At 36.7% G+C, this 23,233-nt stretch overlaps 1 protein-coding gene across 6 annotated transcripts in view; it reads right to left on the bottom strand.

The window, feature by feature from the left end:
- PIAS2 (protein inhibitor of activated STAT 2) overlaps nucleotides 1-23,233 on the bottom strand; it is a 90,299-nt gene that overhangs the window by 12,456 nt on the left and 54,610 nt on the right. For all 6 annotated transcript variants that reach the window (XM_032309143.1, XM_032309144.1, XM_032309147.1 and 3 more), the window contains exons 6-11: nucleotides 20,525-20,659; nucleotides 18,243-18,348; nucleotides 16,767-16,840; nucleotides 9,160-9,320; nucleotides 7,564-7,697; nucleotides 5,760-5,931 (exon numbers count right to left, since the gene is read on the bottom strand). In XM_032309143.1, the coding sequence (XP_032165034.1) occupies nucleotides 5,760-5,931; nucleotides 7,564-7,697; nucleotides 9,160-9,320; nucleotides 16,767-16,840; nucleotides 18,243-18,348; nucleotides 20,525-20,659 (782 nt within the window). The remainder of the gene's footprint in view (nucleotides 1-5,759; nucleotides 5,932-7,563; nucleotides 7,698-9,159; nucleotides 9,321-16,766; nucleotides 16,841-18,242; nucleotides 18,349-20,524; nucleotides 20,660-23,233) is intronic.

Raw genomic sequence — 23,233 nt, 5'->3', positions numbered from 1 at the left:
ATGTCAGGAATAAAGAGAGATGACTGCATTCTATTTAACCTTCATTTTCTCTTAGTTGCCCAAGCTCAACAATTAGAACCTCACAAGAAAAACATCTTGAAAGTACACAAGAAATTAGGCAATGTTAGGGACCCTTGGCTGGTGGTGATGGCCATCTTTTCTGTCTACCATCTTAATGAGGCTACAGTGGTAGCAGCTGTTCCCTGAGCTTCATGATGCCACCCAAGGACAAGAAAAAAAACAGATGCAGGAAAGTCAGGCAAGAAAGATAAAGACCCAGTGAACAAATCTGCAGCCAAACCAAAAAGAGATAGTCCAAAGGCAGTTTGGGACCTAAGATCAATAACCTGGTCTCATTTAAGAAGGACCCCATGTGACAAACTCTATAAGGAAGTTCCCAGCTATACACTAGTAAGTACAGCTGCTGTCTCTGGGAAAGAAAGCAAAGATTCACAATTGCCTGGCCATGGCAGCCCCCTTCAGGAGAACTCCTTAGTAAAGGACTCATTAAGCTGTTTCCAAACATGGCGGCATTCAAAGTGATTTATGCCAGGAATACCAATGTTGGAGTGCCCCTACTACTAGTAAAGATGCATAACACGTCCCACCAACTGTACATTTTGAAAAATAAAATTTATTAAATTAAAAAAAAGGAGAGGAGACAGGGACACAGGGACATTAATGATAGCATCCCAAAGCATTGCCACTGAACTACTGTAAGCTTAACAAGAGAGCCACAGAATTATGGAGTTGGAAGGGATCATTACAAAAACAAAGAAAGTAAAACCAACAAAAACTTAGCACCATGGTCACAGAACTAGACTGAGATGACCAGTAGGACCTCTAGATGCCTTTTCATTTGGTCGCAACACTTCTTGTTACTGCTCTGATCATTACGTACTAGCGATAAGAAATGATGACATAGTCCCATGTCGCTTTTCATACTTTAAACAACTGACAAAACTATTTCATGACTTCAATCTACATCTCAAACCGCTAAGATAATCACAACTTATTTAGACACTGGAGTCATTCTAAAACTCGTCTGCATGATAACATGAGGGTCCTGTCTAGCTCTTATTCTGTACTCCTTGTTGAAAATACAGAAGTCACTAGAAATGCAGAAAATGAGGTCATCTTGAGAGTACATATATAGCTGTGTTGGCAACTATGTTATTCTCCGAATAGTGAATGAATAACATAGGTCGGAGTTCAGAAGTCTTAAAAATGGACTCATAGGAAACATAACATGCTTGAGACAATTAACAGAAGTCTGGTATTTCAAACACATTTGCCAGAGGTAGATGAAGATGGAAGTCATCACCCAAAGAACAACCTGCCTGGATTAGAAACAGAAGACTTCTTGGCCTCCAATGTTACCTGGAGACCTAAAACCACAACCAGGAGGTAATACTAGAAAAGGCAGATTCTGTGGAGGGGGAAAGAACAAACTGGGGATGAAATCAAGTAAGTTTTGCTGTATTAAACCACATCTGAGAGGCTTGAAAACAGTGGTCCTCTACATTGTAATCACCAAAAGTATTTTCAAATTAACGTGATCCCACCTCCCACATAGGAATGTGTATCTGTAATTGGGGTGGGAGGACAGGGCCTAAGACGGAGAGAGACTGGTACGCTCCTGCTGAGGACAGGGTTACAGAAGTGGCTCTGATTAATCTGGCTGTCTCATAGTTTAAATATCTTAATCATTTTTTTATATGTAAGAGACAAGCTTTTGAAGATACACACATACACCTACCATACACACATGCCTACCGTCCTCCTGCTCTTTCTCTTCCTTTGATATCTCACACTGAGAAGATTCTTTTTTCTTGATCCTGAATTGATCTCTGAATGTGAATCAGATTTATAGGTGACACCAACAATACTCACTTTCCTCCCCAGCTCTATTACTTACACCTGTAGCATCAAGTCAGTGTCCAAAGACACAGTCTATCACCATAGTAACATCTAATTATCACACAGGTTCTGTTCTCATAACATGAAACTTTATATAAGTAACTACTCTTTGTTTCTCCAATACAAAATGTTGATGGTCAGAAAAGGTGAAAATGTCAAAATCCTATGAGGGTACAAATTATTAGATCAACATCTAAAATCTTAGCAAACATCTGAAAAACTAAAACTATTTTGTGTAGATTAATTTCTTTTGCCTGAACTTTGCAACCATTAACACAAATTCTATTTTTACAGAATGGATAGTCATTTGTGACCATTATCAAATTATGCATTGGTAGCAGATTTTGGTTTTAATCAGAATATTCACAAGGACTACGTTCAAAAAGGTAAATGATTCTAACGTCTATCCAAAAAAAAGATGTATTTATAAATATGGAGTAATAAGGAGAAATGTAAATGGCTTTATCTAATGGACTTTTGAGTATAAAAATGTGATACTATAAAGTGACAGAAAAAATGTCAAGTTTGTAACTTGTTACTGCCTTCTCACAGGATTGGCAAATACACAGGCATAGGTATATATTATGCACATGTACATATATATTTTAAATTTTTGTAGCTTTATCCCTAACATCCCAGCACAAAGGTAAACTGGAACCAGCCTTACCACAAAGGTAAAGCTGGAACACTGCTGGAGAGCAAATATTAGTATTCTAGACCATGTACTAGATCACTGAATTCATCATGATTGGCCCAGGCTTAGATGTCTGAAAATGAGTTAACAGTTCAGTAACTTGAATTATCCATAAACCTGAAATTCCCTGTGTGCTCCCACTTTATCATACAAACATAAAAAAGATCCAATTTTGTTACCAATTTCTAATGAGTCTTAATCCACACAAGTATCTCTATACTTGTCTATGCCTGTCTTTAGAATACCTTATTAGTGACAAAGTAATCATTCAGTGATTCAGGGAATGGGGTGGGGACATAGTATTTAAAATTAACTTATAATGTAGAAAAATATTAGAGGTTTTTCTAAAAGTCTTAGATTAATGTGCCAGTCTCTTCTGATAACTACTATTATGACCACATTTAAGGACTAGAGTATGTGTTCAAGGAGGGAGGCTAGAAGGATTACCATCAAAATGTTAACAGAAGCCTAGGTCTAAGTGGAATGCATTCTACCTCTTGATTATAAAACAACTGTGAAATTGTTTTTAAAAACAATTTCTAAGGGTGCCTGGGAGGCTCAGTGGGTTGAACGTCTGATTCGTGGTTTTGGCTCAGGTCATGATCTTAGGGTTGTGGGATCAAGCCCCATGTCAGATCTGTGCTCAGGCAAAGAGTTTGCTTGGGATTCTCTCTCCCTTCCCCTTGGCCCCTTCCCCAGCTCACGTGCACTAAAATAAATAAATCAATCTTAAAAAAATAAAAAACAATTTTTACTAAAACAATACCTCCTCAAAAATAACTGCTCTCTTGGGATCCCTGGGTGGCTCAGTCGGTTAAGCTGCTGCCTTTGGCTGGGGTCATGATCCCAGGGTCCTGGGATCGAGTCCGGTGTCAGGCTCCTTGCTCGGCAGGGAGCCTGCTTCTCTCTCCGCCTCTGCCTGCCACTCTGCCTGCCTGTGCACTCTCGCTCGCTCTGACGAATAAATAAATAAATAAAATCTTAAAAAAAAAAAAAAAAAATAACTGCTCTCTGGAATGTAACTGAAAGCAAGTTTTTCTGGTTTCTCATTCTCTATTCTTTCTCATTTGCTTACTATCATTGACCAAGAAGTCCCACGATAAACTTACACAGCAGAAGAAAACCATGAAAATTCTAGATGCTGAGCCACAAGACAATACAAAAAGATGACCAAGAACAAAACCAGAAAAGCATTAAGAGTTGGAAGGGAATACAGAGATAATATATCCATAGCATGAGTCTCCATGACACTCACTGGGACACGGGGCATCGATTCTACCTCAATAAAGAAAATGTGATTTTAGCACCAAACATCAACCTTCCTAGTGTTCAGCTCCAGCTGAAAGTCTTTCCATGTATCTTCCCTCCACTGTATTTAGATCTCCCAAATTTTATTACATAGAATAAACTTAATCCACTTAGTCAATGATTCCCTTTTAAGAACTACAAGATATTCACATATTCACATCTTCTCTTGTCCTGGCTTAACAGCGTCAGTCCGTAGACCCATCCATCCATCCATCATGCTACAGGATGCACTATTTACCACCCTGCTCCCATCGGCTCATGAGCAACACTAACTAGAGTGATATTAAATAAAAATCATCTAGCCTTAAACAGAATAAAACTAGTGTAGGTACATATCCTGGACACTATGCCTCTTTCATTAATGTAGCCTAAGAATAAATCAACTTCAGTGGTAAACCCTTCAAACCTTAAGTGAATTCTGGTATTTCAAAGAGTTTCTCTCAGGAATGGTTATTAATGAATTAAATACCTTTCCAGAATCCATTAAGATGACTACATAGTTATCCTTATTACACAATCCATTTTATCAACGTATTTCCTAACAATAAAGCATTCCTGGATGAACCCTACACTTTGTAGTAATGGATACCATTTTAATATATAATTAAATGATATCTAAGACTGAATTCAGAATTTTCATTGGCCTTTCAAATGTGAAGCAGCTTCATTCTGCATGGTTGTTAATGTGCAACTCTCATTTGGGTATTAGGAATTAAGTTGACTTCATGGAATGAGCTGGATAGCTATAACTTCTAGTCCTTTTCGGCCAAAATACACTGAGAGTATAATTCCAATTACATAAAATGTCTGGAACAGACAAATCATAGAGATGGTAAGAAGATAAACAGTTGCCTAGATTTGGGGTGTGAATGGGGATTAACTGCAAGTGAACATGAGAGATGTTCACTAGGTGTTGGAAATATTCTACAGCTGAATTGTGATGATGACTGGGCAACTCTCTGAATTCACTAAAATCAATAAACTGGGCAACTTAATAGTTAAGATGGGAAAATTTTATGGCATATAAATTACAGAAAAAATAAGTGCGCTGAGAGGCCCAAAGGACAAGACTGGCACACCCAAGTCTATCCAGTATGTTCATGGAAGGTAACAAAAACCCTCTGCTACTATCTTGCAGGTTCCAAAATTTCTAAGAAGCACCAGTTGACAGATACTTAAAGCTATCACTTACTACATAAGACAGCAACAGCTTCTGCCATATGAGTCATAAAACATGACATGCTAGAATGCATTTACTTGCCCACAGTTTGCCCTGGAGAGGATGAAATAGGAAGGCAACCAATTTTTCCTAAGAGACTAGCACATGCCTGACACTGAGCCTAAGCTCTCTCTCTTACTGAAACCGGACAATCATCCTCTGAGGTAGGTATTATTTAACCCCATTTTACAAAGTAGAAAAAGGAGGCTCACATAAGTCTATTAGTCAAGATCCCGGTACTAGTAAGCAATGGTATCAAAACTGGAACCCACACTTGTCAGATTCCCAATGCCACACTCCATTTTTATGCTAGGCTTACTCATGCTGGCTGTGATGTCAAATATAGGTTCCAGAAAAATGACAAAAAAGAATCAAATAGGAAATAAATACTTAGACATGAGAAGACTTCAACTCTTACTTCCCGAAGATGTTAATAATTTCTTCATCAAAATTTTCTCTCCTTTAAACAAGATGCTTTCTTGAAAATATTTCAACTGAACAAAGGCAAATGAAAATAGCCTTCTATGGTTATGCAACTGTCAGAGACACTTACAAACCTGTACCGAGAACAGTTAGTTCCAAGTATAATAAACAATAGTGAACTATAAATTAACAAACCCTTTGGTTGGGCTGCTTTGTGTTTCTGACATAAAGATGCATTTCCTTTTGGCAGGAGGGTCTTCCTCTTCATCAGAAGAGCTTTCTATTGTTAGGTCAATAACATCTACTTTCTTCTTGCTTGTCTCATTGGCTACAGTCACAGAACAAGGCTTAGTGAGGACACTTGAACCTGATGTGGGGAAGAGAAGTAAAAGAAAAAAAAAATCAAAGGTGGGAAACAAATAAACTCTAACCTTAAGTCTTAATTGTGCAGCAAGTCCAGGAGAATATACAACCAGTAAAGACACATACTCTGCCCAATGGATACAGACAAACTCCTTAACTCCAGATGTTTGTCTATAAAGTAACTGCTTAATCTGGGGACAAAAAATAAGCTCTATGCATGGCCAGAGCGTCAAAGCCTCCTTCGGACAGCATGTTCTTATGTCCCCCGGACTGCCAGAAGACGCGCTCAGATCCTACTGCTCACACTGCCTGCCTCCCCACGTAAACATTTTATAGGCAGCCTAGGGTCAGGGGTCCAATCTCAGCCACAGGCAAGAGCTTCACGGGCTGTGCATTCTCACAGATGTGTGGCACTGTTAAGTCAGAATCAGATACTTTCACTCTAGCAAAGCAACAGTACTCATATCAGGATAATGTACAGGCCCCTCACCATAAGCCAGAACCTGATAAAATTTTAAACCTTCATGAGCTGAAAAAACTCCAAACTTCTCTTAAATTATTCAGACATTTAAAGCTTTTCTTATCAACTATCTATTAATCACTTAGGTCCTCCTTTCTGCCCTCATATACTATATGTTAACACACCAATTCACAGAAATTACGTTATGCCCTGTAATCTCTTTAACAGAAAACTAATGCTGGCTGATAATGGAAAAGGAGAAACTAATCAACTATTATCACTGTTATTCTCAAAGATGAGGGAAACCTTGACCGTAATTCTACCTGTAGGTTCAGTAACAATCACAGGAGAATGAATTTTTTAAAATTAGGTTCCACACCCAATGTAGGGCTTGAACTTAGGACCTTCAGATCAAGAGTTTCATTCATACTGAATGAGCCAGCCAGGTGCCCCAGGAGAATGATTAATATTAACATGAATCTTTCACTTTTTATTCTTGAGTACCCATTATTCATTACACTGGTAGCGTGTCAAACATAATCAGCACAAAGCATAAATGTAGTGAGTGGACCATATCAGATAAAAAGAAAACTTCAAGTTCACCTACAGGTTTCAATTAACGGAACTGCCCTAAGTTTCTCCACTCAGTGTAGCTGGGTAGAGGGAGCTGAGTGTACATCCTAGATAACCAAGGCAATGGTCAAATTCCTTCCCATAAAGAAATGGAAACAATCTGTTCACTTTTTTAGCAACTGACCTGTGAGCACCTGCCCCCACCCTCCACTGACGGATTCGGCCTCTCTAAGCACACCTCTACTGGCAGTTCCCTCAAAAGGTACTCTACAAAGAATCCTGAAATATCGTCCATAAAAATGTCGTTTGTAACTTTTCATTTTGTAACAAACACCATATATTAAAATAACTTCAGATGATTGTTTCATTTACTTTACATATAAAAATATATTATGAAAAAGCTAATTAGAAGATGATATAAACTTTAGCACATTTCTGAAGGAAAGAGTAAAAATCATTCGGGGGAAATTACATATGTAACATGATCAAAAGATAAAGTTCGCAAACTGAGCTCCAAATGTAGTTCTAGCGGCCAAGGTTAACAATAAAAACAACACTGTAGGAGTCTCATTGCTTTGCTCTCTGGAGCCATTCTGCACATACTTTCTATTTTTGTACATGGCTGGCTGGACACTTTCATAGCTTCTTTCTTCGGTCTCATTGGACACCAAGTGCCATCCTCTTGGAATTTGATCTCATCCACATCAGAACAGTCATTGAGAATTTCCATAAAAAGCCTATGAACCAATTAAGAAGTGCATAAATGTAATCAATGGCTTTGTTCAATGGTGAACTAACAAAGTAATACATATACTGCCTTGGAGATGAAAATAATGCTATCTTTTTTTGTTTGGTGTTTCAATACTTCACATTTTACAACAACTACTACATCCCCTCCTCCTAGGTTTTAGATCTTTAATGAGCAACATAAGTGACTTACTGAGTATCATCTAAGAAATCAATGACTAAACAGAAAGATACCTGGAGCCTCCTAACTGGGATTGGCCAGTAAGAACAATTTCTAACACAACATACAAAACAAACATAAGGAAATATAAAGGTTATTATACAAAAAATAATCTATAAGCTTATTCTCAAGATAAATGGATCATCAGGGTAGGGAAAAGGAGGATTAGGGACATGAAAAAATTTAAATAACTCTGCATATAAATTATGTTCTATGCCCACAGTGCAATTTGATATCATCTTCAGAAAAATATGTGGAAAATGCCAATATTTGGAAACTAAACAAAACAACCAATGAGACAAGACAAAAAAAAAAAACCCAAAAAACCCCATAAACATAAATTAGAAAGTATTTAGAACTGAACAAAAAGGAAAGTATAATAAAATTTGTGGAATATAGCTAAAGCAGTACTTGGAAGAAAATTTATAGCACTAATCTTCCTACGTTAAAAAAGAACTCAAATCAATGACCTCAGCTTCTACCTAATGAAACCAGAAAAAAAATTAAAATTAAACATGAAAAGGGAAATAACAAAGAAAAGAATCAAATGAAATAGAAAAAAACGAAAAATCAATGAAAACAAAAAGCTGGGGCTTTAAGATCAATAAAATCGACAAACTTCTAGCCACACTAAGGCTCCAAAAGAAATCGATAACCTGAAGAAACCCACGTATATTAAAGAAAATGAATTTATAGTTAAAAACTTTACCACAAAGAAAAGCCCAGTCCCAAACATCTTCACAAGGGAATTCCAACAAATATTTGTGAAGACATGATACCACCACTTCCCAACTCATTTGCATGAGGTCAACATTACGGTGGTATTAAAAGGAGACAAAGGGGATGCCTGGATGCCTGGGTGGCTCAGTGGGTTGAGCGTCTGAGTCTTGGTTTTGGCTTAGGTCAGGATCTCACGGGTCGTGGGATTGGGCTCCGTGCAGGGCTCCATGTTCAGCACGGAGTCTGCTTGAGAGATCCTCTCTCTCTCTGCCTTTCTCCCCACAACCCATGCTAAAGCTGTCTAAAATACACAAGTAAATAAAATCTTAAAACAAAAATAAAACAAAGACACTACAAGAAAACAACAGACCAATGCCCCTCTGAGTTTAACAAACCTAACAGTACAGAAACCCAACAAAAAATACGAAGGGTAACACAACCCTAGACTAAAACGGATATGAGGCTGTACTGGCTGTTTACATAAGCTAACACATAGGCTGGGATACACTTACCCATCTAAAATGAGACTTTCATAGGCAGCTTTTTTATCACACACGGGACAGATCCAGGTGGGCTTCTTCTCATTCATTTGCAGATAAAGGGCAGCATCAAAACACTGCAGATGTGTACAAGTCACTGCACGGCACGGGATTGTCAACCTCATTTTCCCTAACTACAGGACAGGGAAGACAACAGGGGGAAACTTTTCAGAAAGGAGAATAAAGCCTCAAAGGCAAGAATCACTCATAAAAGTCTGAAAAGATCTTATGAGAAAATCAAAATGAAAAAATTCAAACCAGAATTTATCTCTATCAAGACTGCTACACATTTCACTTGTATTCACTGACGGCCATATGATTTTTAAAAGCCCATTTCACATTTTTAAAATAATCAACATGCAAATTCACAGGAAGAAAAACGTGTCTCTTTCTTACCTGTTCCCCTATTTATTTATTTTTTTTTTTTAAATTTTTTTTTTATTTATTTATCAGAGGGAGAGAGGGGGAAAGAGCGAGCACAGGCAGACAGAATGGCAGGCAGAGGCAGAGGGAGAAGCAGGCTCCCTGCTGAGCAAGGAGCCCGATGTGGGACTCGATCCCAGGACGCTGGGATCATGACCTGAGCAGAAGGCAGCTGCTCAACCAACTGAGCCACCCAGGCGTCCCCTGTTCCCCTATTTAGAGGGAACCACTGTTGCCCATCTCTTGCTTGTACTTGCACCGAGTCTACACATAACCAAGTATGTATTTTAAAAATTTTCCCAGAAATGGTGGCATGCAATCCACACAATTCTGTACCAGCTGTCACGTAATTCCCTTGGTGACTATTTCAAACATATCAGAACACGCAAAGCTACCATGACATGAAGGTATCATAACTGATAATGAAGCGTATGATATGAAGGCTCATTATTTATTTAACTAGTACCCACCCTAGCGACAGACGTTTAAATTGTTTCCAATCTTTTATGACTACAAATAATGCTCCAGTAAATATCTACAGGACGACTCCTAGAAGTGATATTCTGTGGTCAAAGGGAAAGTGCATTTATGATTTCTGTCACACTGACAAAACGTCTCCCACAGAAGCTGCCTACCTACCGATGCATGCACATACGTGTATCAGTGCACTTGGTTCCCCTCAACCTTGCACACACAGTGCTGTAACTCTGATCTCTGCCAACCCGATAGGTGAAAAAATCCCATTATAGTTGTGAACTACACTTCCCTTATTTTGAGTTGAGCTTCTTTTTTACTTCTAAGAGCCATTTGTGCTTCTAAGAACCATCTATTCATAACCTTTTCTCATTTTCCATTTAGTCTTTGGTATCTATCTACAGCAGCTCTACATTAAGTCAGCCTCATATATATGATGATGTGAACTGCAAATAGATTTTTCACTTATGAGAATTTACTTGTGTATAATCACATGTGCTGATATTCTGATATATTTTTATATAACTACAGTGCTCTGTTCAGTTCTTATTCTAGCTGGTAGAGGTATGCCAACATCAGGACACACACCCAGATTAGACGGAGTCTGTCAGTACAGCCTTTCAACAGCCCTCCCTATGTACTTCCTTACAGAAAATCTCTCAGCTTACAACCAGCTCTGTGTTATTTGGATAGAAAATCTGTTTCTCCCACTAGACTCTAAGCTCCACAAGGACAAGATCCATGTCGCTGCTCACCACTGTAATCCAAGTGTCACAGCACAGCACCTAAAATGCAGCATGTGCTCGGAATTTGTTGATCAGATGACAGAACAAAGACAGACAGACTAGAAAAACAGCAATGGGAAAGAAAGGGAAGCAGGAAGGACTTCTTTACGGGCACTATAAAGTCTAGAAAAATACACAGCAAAATTACACTGTTAACTTTGCCTGAGGGGTAGGAGTCTTAGAATGCTCCTGTTTGCCCCCCCCTTTATGGTTTATCTAAAATTTCTTTCTTCTAAAATGAACATTTGTTTATTTCATAATTAAAAAAATTAATTTAGCTAAGTTGTCAGCATAGCAATAACTATTGTTTGTATAGTTCTACTTACATAGAAGGCACGATGTTGATGACTTTATATTATGAAGTGACACTTTATATTTAGACCTAATAACTGCACTGTATGACTGATCTAGAGACATTATTGTCTCCCCCACTCCCACCCTGAGAACACCAAGGCACAACAAAGCTAAGTAAAGACTACCATTACAAAGTTAGAAAGTGGCAGCACCAATATCTGAACCAAGCAACTCTGGCTCCAGAGTCCGTATCTTAACACTGTACTATACTGACTCCATCTGAGTGTTTTAACTAGAATTCTAAAAGAGATCTTGGAAGTTACAGTGATTCATGCAAGTACATAGCACAACAGAACTCATTATTTAAGAAAGAAAAAAGGAAGAATAGAACCTAAGGCATTTCATTTTCTTACAATATTTGCTTCCAAATTTTCCCTTCCTTTAGTAACAGATTTTCTCCTAAGCCATGTGGAATCTTACTGGGCGCTAAGGATTTTTACATACATTTCACAGAATTCTCCTAACAGCCCTAGGACTGCAGAAAGACTAGTATCTGTATTTTGCTTTTGAAATAAAGATGCTGAGACGACATGAGGCCATAAACAACACACTCACTGAGACCCAGCTGGTGGAGCTCTAATGCAAACACAAATGTTTACTTCTATGCGACTCCTCTTAGTTTTACAACATCACACATGGTGCTGGTTCTTGGTTCCAATTATCCACCTTCTCCTATTTTGCTAAAAGCTTTTGTTCTCTTAGGAATGGAAGCTGACTGAATGCTTATTCAGCACCCTAATGAGATGATCACAGGGATTTCCTAACCCCCTTTCCATTATTAATATAAACAATCAAACCATACTTGCATTCCTAAGAGGTATCCTTTTGTTATCACGTATTATTCTTGCAAAATACTGATTCTTTTTAAAGTAATGGATTCTACTGGCTAGTGTTTTGCTTAAGAATTTTTCATCATTGCTTTTTATTTGGAAACAACCTAAATAATCACTAAAAAGGTTAAACAAGTTAATTTACACCACACCCAATCAACAAAATGCCTGTATGATTAAAATAAGTCATATCTACAGATATTAATAGTTTAAATATACTGTTAATTTTAAAACAGTAAACCACAGAACAGTATATGTAGCACAATATAATTTTTTCCAATAAACATACACAACTATGAACATAAAGTTCAGTCTAGAAAGATTTATTTCATACTATTAGTAGCATTACTTTTGAGTAAGAGATCTTATGAATTTCAAGTTTTAATGTCTGTTCTATTTGAATAATTTTATAATAAAGTAGGTACTATTTGTCAATTTCCATAATTTGTTTCCTTTAAATAATGCTCTAGCTCAGCCTACTATGATTTTTTTGGAGGGGGCGGAGGCTCCTAGTTCTCATACTTTTGGCTTCAGAATCCCTTCACACTCTTAAACACTGAGAATCTCAAGGAGTTTTTATATATAGATTATATTTACCAATATTTATTGTAGTAGCAATTAAAGCAGACATTTTAAAAAGACAAGAATAGACAAATACACACTACATCAACCCTCGGAACACTGACATTACCAATAGTCAGGTAATCCCTATTAAACACCACTGCCTACTCATGAGAGAATAACAGAAAAGAGACAAACTGCATCACAGTATTATTTTAAAAATTGCTCTGACTTTGTGAGCCTCTTCCAAGAGTCTCAGGGCCCCCAAGTATCCCTGAGCCATGCTTTGGGAACTTGCTTTTTTTCTTCTTCTTCTTCTTAGGTACCACCTTCATCTCTCCTGTCACTGCCTTAGAATTTCCACGATACAGAGAACTGAAAACATTCACAACTATAGAAGCTACTGATCCTAAATTTAATCCTAGTGGCTCACAAAAGTTAATGAGCATTTCTCAAGTTTAAAAAAACATTTATTACCAACTGGCCAAATCTGATTAATTTCCTAATACTGATCATGGCGTGTCAACAAAAGCAGCTTTGTATGCTTAAATTCTATTTAGTCAGATAATGGATGGATGGATGGACGGATGGATGGAAGGAATGGTTCCTAAACAATGCAATATTTTTGATTACTAAAATATTTTTTAAGTTTTTACTTAAATTCCAGTTAACATACAGTGTAATCTAAGTTTCAGATGTTATGATATAGTGTTATGATGTTTTGATATAGTGATCCAACACTTCCATACATTACTTGGTACTCATGACAAGTGTGATGTACCCTTAATTAAGTACCCTTAATTCCCCATCACACATCCTCACCCACTTCTCCTCTGGTGACCATCGGTTTGTTCTCTATAGTTAAGAGTCTGTTTCTTGGTTTGCCTCTCTTTTTTGTCCCTTTGCTCGTTTGTGTTTTGTTTTTCTTTTTTAATTTTTTTAAAAGATTTTATTTATTTATTTGACAGATCGAGATCACAAGTAGGCAGAGAGGCAGGCAATGAGAGAGAGGAGGAAGCAGGCTCCCCGCTGAGCAGAGCCCGATGCGGGGCTTGATCCCTGGACCCTGGGATCATGACCTGAGCCGAAAGCAGAGGCTTTAACCCACTGAGCCACCCAGGTGCCCCATTTGTTTTGTTTCTTAAATTCCATGTATGAATTATATCATATATAGTATCTGTCGAAATCTCTGACTGATTTTGCTTAGCATAATACTCTCATGCTCTACCCATGTCATTACAAATGGCAGGATTCCATCTTTTTTTTTAATGGCTGAATAATATATCACAATCATCAGTCGATGGACCCTTGGGCTGCTTCCATAATTTGGCTATTGTGGATCATGTTGCTATGAACATCAGAGTGCAATGTTATGTACAGAGCACCTAAACTGATTTTTACTTCGCTGTAGCCTAAATGCATCTACGTAAATTAAGACTGTATATAGTAAAAATGACCCAAATCAGTGGATCCAAACTATATATGAGTCAGAATCTTAAAAGATGAAATCAAACCTAGCCCCCTTTTCTATCCCCACCCATCCAGCCCACCTCTGCAGGAAAGACAGAAAATCACTAGCTTATATCACTAAAATTGATAAATTTTAAAAACTGTAAAATTCAGACACTGTTCAGAAATATAAATATATACACTTAGATCCCTCCCTCGAACTACAGTAAAATTGCCTTCCGTAAGTCCCAAGGACAAAGGCTTTCGACTGCACTTCCCACTCCCCAGACTCAAGTCTACTCTGAATCATTTTACAAATATACTGTGAAACGGGACAAACACTTCTCCCAGTACCTGACAGCCATCATTTTCTGATAGCTTCCTTATCCCAGGGTTCACGTCTCATCCTTCCAAATGCTTACGATCCACTCTGTGCTTCTGTATTTCCTAGCACCACTCCGGATCCGCTGCTACTTCTGCAGCCAGTAGGCTGCACTCCTTTCTGCTCTTTTCAGCTAATACTAGTATTACCTCCTCCTCTCATCATCTCACTTCTGTCATCCATCTGTTAAATCTGATCAAAACATCTGTTTGGTGTTCTAATTAACATGTATCATAGACTACAGTTAGCTTCAACTTTGTGTTAACACTACTACAGCCGGGAAAGTACCACTTACTCTTTTCTTAGAAAGTGCTGAAAAAATCAGGTAGTGTGATTTTTTTCAAAGCTCAAAAGACAGTCTGCAAAACAGACTTAGTGAAAAGGAACTGTTCCCTATTCTTATATAGAAGGAATCTTAACCGCTCTGATATACCACTTCCACTATTTTGAAAATCTGAGAATCTGTTAGCATGTCAGGCTCTTATGTTTTGTTTGGGTTGTTCTCATACAGAATAGCACAGTGTTTTTAAAAAAAAAAAAAAAAAAAAAAACAGAAAAAAAAACCTTTAAAAAACAAGGTCAAGGAGACAAGACAGAAAATGGAATCTTACAACCATTAGAACTCTTTAGGTAAGCTATCCAGAAGCACTTTCTTACTGACAGAATAGTGTGCTACTAAAACATAGAGGAAACATGAGTTCCCTTCCCATGTTGTGATTATGCCTAGAATATAGCCAGTAAACAACATTTGCTCAAAATAGGGTTAAACTATAAGAAAACTGTCAATATATAACTGTTTTTGACCAACAAAATGGCAATCTCCTGTGTCAACTTAATATCCATTTCAACAGGAGAGGGAGGAAAAGAGTAATGTGAAGACACTCCAAAGAAATCACGTCTCAAGGTCTGCACACAGCATGGGGGTAGAAGAGGAGGTCCTGGGTCCAAACATAAGCCCTCTTGGACCTCTGCCACCACTTCAGGCATTAATGCTCCCCACCAGCGCTGCTGGAACAGCAGACTTTCTTCTCTCTGGATCTGACAACCACAGGTTCACCATTTCTAAGCAATCCAATTTCATGCACTTCTATTCCTTTTCAACAGAGCTAAGTTAGTTTAAGTTAAAGATAAAAAAAAAATTCAGAAAGAAAGAGATCTGCAAACACCACTTTCCAGGGTGACAGAGAGGTGAACTTATATAATGAGGGTATTTATATTTTAGCCCAATTTGGTATTATGGTATATTGTTAAGGTATCTGGAATAATGTCCAAAGACCAAAATTTTTATCCTTGTTTTGCTACTAACTGTGTGATGTGGGCTATCCAAGCACTTTTAGTCTCAGTTCCCTCAACTACAAAATGTGAACAACTCTTCCACACAGGTTTGTTAAGACAGTTAAATTAAGAAGCACATCATGGGAACTCAACAAATTATTCCTTTCTCTCTCCCTCTCTCTGACACAATTCTCTCTCCACTTAAATACTATACATTTCTCACAATGGTGGCTGGTCATGAGGTTCTCCCAAAACTACATTCCTGATTCCGTGACTTTTCTCATAAATTTCTTTGCATGTGGAAAGGTTCCCCTCCATGAGTACTGATTTTATAGAAGACTTCATCCACTATTCCTGACCTCTCCCTATGCTTAGCAAGGTTACATGTGGTATGTATATCTTCGTTTTCTCATGTGAGTTAGTTTTATCTCTCAAAGTAGACTATTAACTTTCTGACAAGTTCTTATCAAGTCCTCCGTATTTTTGCCCCAAAATTAGCTCAGTAACAAGAACACAGGAGGATCTGAGAGTTGCTGACCGATTTCCACTCCATAGTCTCTATATAAAGAGACATAAAATTATTATGCAACTAAGAAGTGCATTACAAACAGATAAAGGCATCTCAAACATTCTAATTCATTAAACCAGAACCATCAATTAGCATTTATTAGGTGATAGTAATTTTACTGCTATTTTTCAACACAGTCTATATTCTGATAAAAGGAGCCAACTCTATTCTCTCTAAATATTTACTATTAGCTGTGGACTATCTACAGCAAAAAAAAAAACTGTGACAGATTATTCTGAATTTAAAGCTCTCTTTCCTTTCCGAAACAATACCCTTTTAGGTCTCTCCTTGCTTAGTCATTGTTTGAAGAACATTTGCATTCTTTAGAATTATGTTTAATCATTAAAATTCCTGAATGGGAAAATGACAAAAGTTCTGAATTCTATCATAACGTATCATTCATTCCCACACTTACTTATATAGGAAATTAGTCATTTATAAAAACTGAAACACCCCGCAATGTTTTTGGCTTTACTTACAGGGCACATCAAGGACACCCGAAGGCTAGTTGTAGCAATTTCACTATCAGGATCTGCAGTAAGTTTTTCTTTAACTTTAAAAAGAAAAAGAATTTTTTAAAAAAATTTTTAACTGTGATATTCTGAACAGGATTACAGAAATAGATATCATCTTATTTAAAGTTTCCCAAACACTTTGACTAGGTCAAGAAACTAAAAAAAGGAAACAAAAAACCCCCAAAATGTTAAGTATTCATGTAAAAACACAATCATACTTCCAGTATTAGGTTAAAGAATTACAAACTTGCAAACTCTAGATTCACATGTTTGATTGCATTTTTTAAATAGTTTCTTTCTAAAAGCAAAATTGCAGGTAAGGAAGAGTTTCGAAATAGACAACTATATAAGACCAAAGAACGATATAATAATTGGGAAAGGAACTTGCAAAGGAGCTGTACTTGGGAGCTTCAGTGCTTTCCTCACACACACTCAGAGGACTTTTTGTTACAGGGTATTGGTTGTTTCCAACAACTATTAAATTTGTAAACCGAAAAAGCCAAATACTCTCATACTTCCTTTGACAACTGAAAACTGCAAGAGATGTGCTAATGTCTCTGCAGTTTGATTTTCCAGGTAATGTATACAGGTTAAAGTCTCTATAAGGTCACAAACATATGCATGGCCTCTAGGTGGTTTACACTCAACACCATCATAGAGAAAAGACAAGGCAATGGGAAACTGGAACTGCAGTGGAATGAAAAAACGGAGGGAAGTGCTTCCTCGGCTTCCAGCTCTAGGCAGGAAGACCGCTACTCTTAAAGAGATGAGAATGGTTTATGTACAAGAAATGCAAACCATTTCAATAGCCCTACTTGGCTCCCTTTTCAGTCTGTAGATCCTTTTCTCCTTTCCAGTTCATCCAGCGTTAAGTGAAGTAACTGGGGGAAATATATTGTCTTTCCCAGAAAAATGTCTTGTTCAACTAAGTTAAGTTACTGAATTATTTACAGTCTGAGTTAGACTTTTTCTCTATTATTATACATTATGAAAGCAAAGTAAAAAATAAAACCTCTGAGAAGTCAAATATTATTGATAGATATCAGCACTTCTTTTGCAAAAAGAGCGTTCTCGTTTAGGATTTTTTTTAATGTACATTGCATTACACACTGGAGGTTCTGAAGACTTGCACTCCTATTTGCGAGTCAACATACGCATCAAAATTACCATCAACCTGACATTTACCTAAATAAGTTTGCATAAAAAAGCCAAAAATCAGACTAGTTGGGATATAAAACTGATCCTTAGGAGTGATTTCTAAGAAGGGCTTTTCATTACAGGGCTCTGTTCAAAGGAGTATTTTTAACTCAAATTTATTTTAGGTTTTTTTAAATAATTCTTCACAAATTATTCCTGTATTGATGTATATTTGAGGCTTCCTTTTTTTTTCCCCCCTCCATTAAAGCATCTCAAATGCTCAGTCTTACAAACATTACTTACTTAGTGCTCTGGAATGATCAGGGTTTCTAATACCTTTCATTTTTAATCTCTGTAATAACATGGCTGATGTGAGCTGTCGTACAAGATATACAGACATGGAGTAATTCTACAAAGAAAGATAATCTGTATTAAAGATGAGAGATAATAGCCTATTTACATAAAATACCTGTCTAAGAAACTCTGGTTTCTAAAAATAACATTCAAAATAACTTTCACAGGAAGGTCAAGGACTGGGAAGGGAACAAAATCAACTTAGCTATTTTAGGGAAGATAAAACTCAATCACATTAAAGGTATTTCTCAATCATTTATCACTTTAAAACATCCAAGTGAAAGATAACATATCTTAGATCTGTAGTTTTCAAACTGTGTTTCTAATGAAGCAAAACTGATTATCCTGGGGTCATCCTGGCATGAATGAGAATGTACCCTCCCGGAATGCCCACTTCTAACTAAAATTTTGTTTTCATGTAATGGGACTGTCACAATATTTTCACTGAAGAATGGGTTCCACTGCAGAAACAAAGTTTAAACACCAGTGGTCTGAATTAACATTCAAATCCAGAGTTTCAAAGTTCTAATTCTGGCAGAAGAGACCACCTCATACATGGCCTTGAACAAATCTTCAAATGAACCCAGTATCAGCTTTCTTCGGAGAAAAACTTTGACAAATTAACCCGTTTCCAAATGCACATTTTATTAGGGAAGGGACAGCTACTGTAGTATTTAAGACACACGAAGAAATGATAAAAATCAAAAAGACAAGGCCAGAAAATAATAGCATCCAATCCCATACCTCTTAGATCTGGCACAAAGGAACCTTCGTTAGCTATTTATAGAGCTATGAAGAGATGAAATAGAATTTTACCTACATGCTAAAAATCTATCTTACTATTTCACTACACATATTCATTCAATTGATCCTATAATAAACAAAATACTTTTAATAGTTACCAAGCCAAATATTGTAAATATCATTTTAATGTCCTGCAACAGTCTTTTTAAGTATCTGAATACTCAATACAGTATTTAATTACATTTTAATTACAAGGAAAGTATATTACTCCCATTACACAGCAAAAAACCCTGCCAGATCTTCAATGTCTATAATTGTTTACTCAAAAGTATATGTTAATAATTACGTCAAAAAGATACATTCTTCTATTCAAATTTCTCGCATAAGCTTTAAAGCATTAATACCTGCTCATTTACCAATGACTCTTGCATTTGCAAGATTTTACTTATCTTTAAACAGGCCTCAGGAAAGTAAGCAACTTTGCCAAAATCAAACCGTGGCCAAATTGGGACTAAGATAAGATTTTCTGAATCCTTACCCAATGCATCACTATACTGCACAGTTTGTACAAATGAAAAATATTAGGATCAGTGTCCTATGATAATACAGACAAGTTATGATAAACATCCCAAACTGAGAGCTCAAGAAAACAATCATTAGAGAGAGAGTAATATTTTTTTAGTCCAAATATTAATACAAAGCTATTCTTTATGTCCTCAACTCTGCAACTGCCTTGGTGTGACAACCAAAAATTCCTGCTATGAACAAATGACTCAATTTCTCTGTCAATAAAATAGGAATATTACCCTTTACCTCAATGAAATAGCAAGACTAAAGTTGATGTTCAGAAATTAACTGAAATCTCTTTTGACATTCTATTATTTCTATATATAAACAAATAGTTATAAGACAGAAATCCCTTGTTATATTAGTCAGTATCCCATAACTAACATAACACATTTGAGACTAGGAATTAGTAGAAAGCCAGGTTCATCAACCTACAGGTACTGGGAAAATAATGTAATTTTAAGTAAATATTTTCATATGAGATTCCCAAATTATCTGAAGTGACAGCTGTTCATGTAAAAGCTGGAACAGATTATTTCCAACCACATTTAACCATTTTCCTCAAAGCCTGATAAGCTTTGCCCCTCTTCATAAATACATAACATTACCCAAAGTTTCCAGTTTCTTAAAACCCTACTTAAACACATACATAAACACAATTGTGATTCAGGCATTTCCTTAAGAAATACTGTAAGTACACTCACTTCTTTTCCAAGAAAATAAAGAGATGACACTTAGGACATCTTGAACTTTTCAATCCTAAGAATCCCTACATCTCCACTCCTGAATTGAAAATCACTGCTTTTCAGGAATTAAGATCAGAAAACTAAACAGGTTAGAGCTAGTACCCTGAGCTAAGACAAGACAAATCAACTCCTAGTGAGATCACTTTCACGTGCTACCCAGAAAAGAGTCTTTACCTTTCCGATTTCTGATGCCCAAGAAATGGAAATTTGGTTTGGCACAGCTGAGGATAACCTAACTAAAGATGTAATATTCAAAGGGCGTCCAGGGCGCTTCTGTTCAATCCCATTTTTAGGTGGTGGTGCATAACCCTAGAACCATAAGAGAGAAAAATAATTTTAAATTCTCTGTTGGGGAATCAAACAATTTTCTCCAAGACAGACATACATTTGCCTAATTTCCGTTACAAAGATCCAATACATATTCTTATTTTATCCTGGAAATCACAAAATCTTCATCCTAAAGTCACCAATTCAAAGAGGAAACAAACCTTTTAAGAAATACTATATTTCACAAGTTCAGAAAAGCACCAAAAAATATTGCATCATTAAAATGAAAAATACTAACATCTTGCCATACTATGAATCTTTTTCCTTTTTATAAACGATAAAGTTGTACCTCTTTGTATTAATCTATCGTAGGAGGTCCTATTTAAAACACATTCAAATACTGGGGATGGGAAAGAGGGAAAACAAAGTTTGGGGATTAAAGAACAAATTAATGCAAAAATAAATTACTGAAGCTACATTAAAATAAACTTCCTCGCATAGCGGAGGAAGCAATCAACAAAACTAAAAGATAACCTGCTGAGTGGAAGATATGTGCAAATGACATAGCTGATAAAGGGTTAGTATCCAAAATATATAAAGAACTCACACAACTTAACACTAAAAAAAAAAAAAAAAAAAAAAAAACCACAAAAAACAAAACCAAAAAAAAAATTTTTTTTTCAGTTAAAAACTGGGCAGAAGATGATCAGACATTCCTCCAAAGAATACATACGCGTGGCCAAGAGATAAAAAGAAAAGATACTCAACATCACTCATCATTGGGGAAAGGCAAATCAAAACTACAGAAAGATTATCACCTCCCACCTGTCAGATGGCTAAAATCGGAAACACAAACAACAGTTAGCGAGGATGTGGAGAAAAAGGAATCCTTGTGCACTGCTGCTGGGAATGCAAACTGCTGCAGCCACTGTGGAAAATGGTATGGAGGATCCTCAGAAAATGAAAACAGAACTAGCCTACAATCCAGTAACTGAACTAGTAGGTATTTACTAGAAGAATACAAAAACACTAATTCAAAAAGATACATGCATCCCTATGCAGCATTGTATACAACAGCTCAAATGTCCATAAATAGAAGAATGGATAAAGAAGTGGTGCTGCATACATACAATGGAATATTATTCAGCCATTGAAAAAAGGAAATCTTGCCATTTGCAACCACGGAATGGAGCTAGAGTATACAGCTAAGTGAAATAAGTCAGAGGAAGGACAAATACCGTATGATTTCACTCATATGTGGAATTTAAGAAACAAAACAAGTCAAGGGGACAAAAGGAGAGAAACCAAGAAATAGACTCTTAACTATAGAGAACTGATGGTCACCAAAGGAAGGAGGGTGGGGGCACAGGTGAAATAAATTACAGGGATTAAAGAGTACGCTTTTCATGATGAGCACTGAGCAATGTATAGAACTGCTGAATCACTATAATATACACCTGAAATTAATATAACACTCTATGTTAACTATACCGGAATTAAAATTTTAAAACAATAAAAGATACAGATGTAGTGAAAAGAAGGGCCATCTGTACCCCAATGTTTATAGCAGCAATGGCCACGGTCGCCAAACTATGGAAAGAACCAAGATGCCCTTCAACGGACGAATGGATAAGGAAAATGTGGTCCATATACACTATGGAGTATTACGCCTCCATCAGAAAGGATGAATACCCAACTTTTGTGGCAACATGGACGGGACTGGAAGAGATTATGCTGAGTGAAATAAGTCAAGCAGAGAGAGCCAATTATCATAAGGTTTCACTTATTTGTGGAGCATAACAAATATCATGGAGGACAAGGGGTGTTAGAGAGGAGAAGGGAGTTGGGGTAAATTGGAAGGGGAGGTGAATCATGAGAGACTATGGACTCTGAAAAACAATCTTGAGGGGTTTGAAGTGGCAGGGGGCGTGGGAGGTTGGGGTACCAGGTAGTGGGTATTATAGAGGGCACGGACTGCATGGAGCACTGGGTGTGGTGAAAAAATAATGAATACTGTTTTTCTGAAAATAAATAAATTAATAAAAATAAAAATAAAAATAAAAAATATTTACTATAAATAGTTTATGGGGAAAAAAGAACAAATTAATGGGTTTCAAAGGAATTATTAAAGTCTTATGAATGAAAAAAATGCTCTCCATTGCCTTCTTTCCAAGTAGAAAATAAATGGTCATTTTTTAAAACCAGAACATGTCAACAAAGAATAATCAGTATTTCAACTGGCATTAAATGAACTTGATGGCTGTAATACTGATATTTATGCTTTATTCTTTTTCTAATTACTATTTGTGAACCTTCCTTAAAATGTTCTTAAATCATCTGTTGCTTAAAAAAACCGAAGGAGCACAGCTAACCAGTCCTGCCACAGGAATAACATCATGACTGTACTAGGCAATGACAACACATTATAGCTTGCCACCTGGTCATCAGCAACTGTAAGATACCTCTGGACTCTAGTGATGTTAAAAGTATGCAATGTTAGAAACAATGAAATACAGTATTGGTGGCATTACACAACAGAGCTAAGGAACACAGTCTATCACAACTAAGGAACCTCTTCACTGCCCCGTAGGAGTTATGAAAGTAATTATTCAGTGG

The sequence above is a fragment of the Mustela erminea genome, chromosome 13 (assembly GCF_009829155.1).
Source record: "Mustela erminea isolate mMusErm1 chromosome 13, mMusErm1.Pri, whole genome shotgun sequence".
In the NCBI taxonomy this organism is placed as follows: Eukaryota; Metazoa; Chordata; class Mammalia; order Carnivora; family Mustelidae; genus Mustela; species Mustela erminea.
This window is presented reverse-complemented; position numbering and strand designations above follow the sequence as displayed.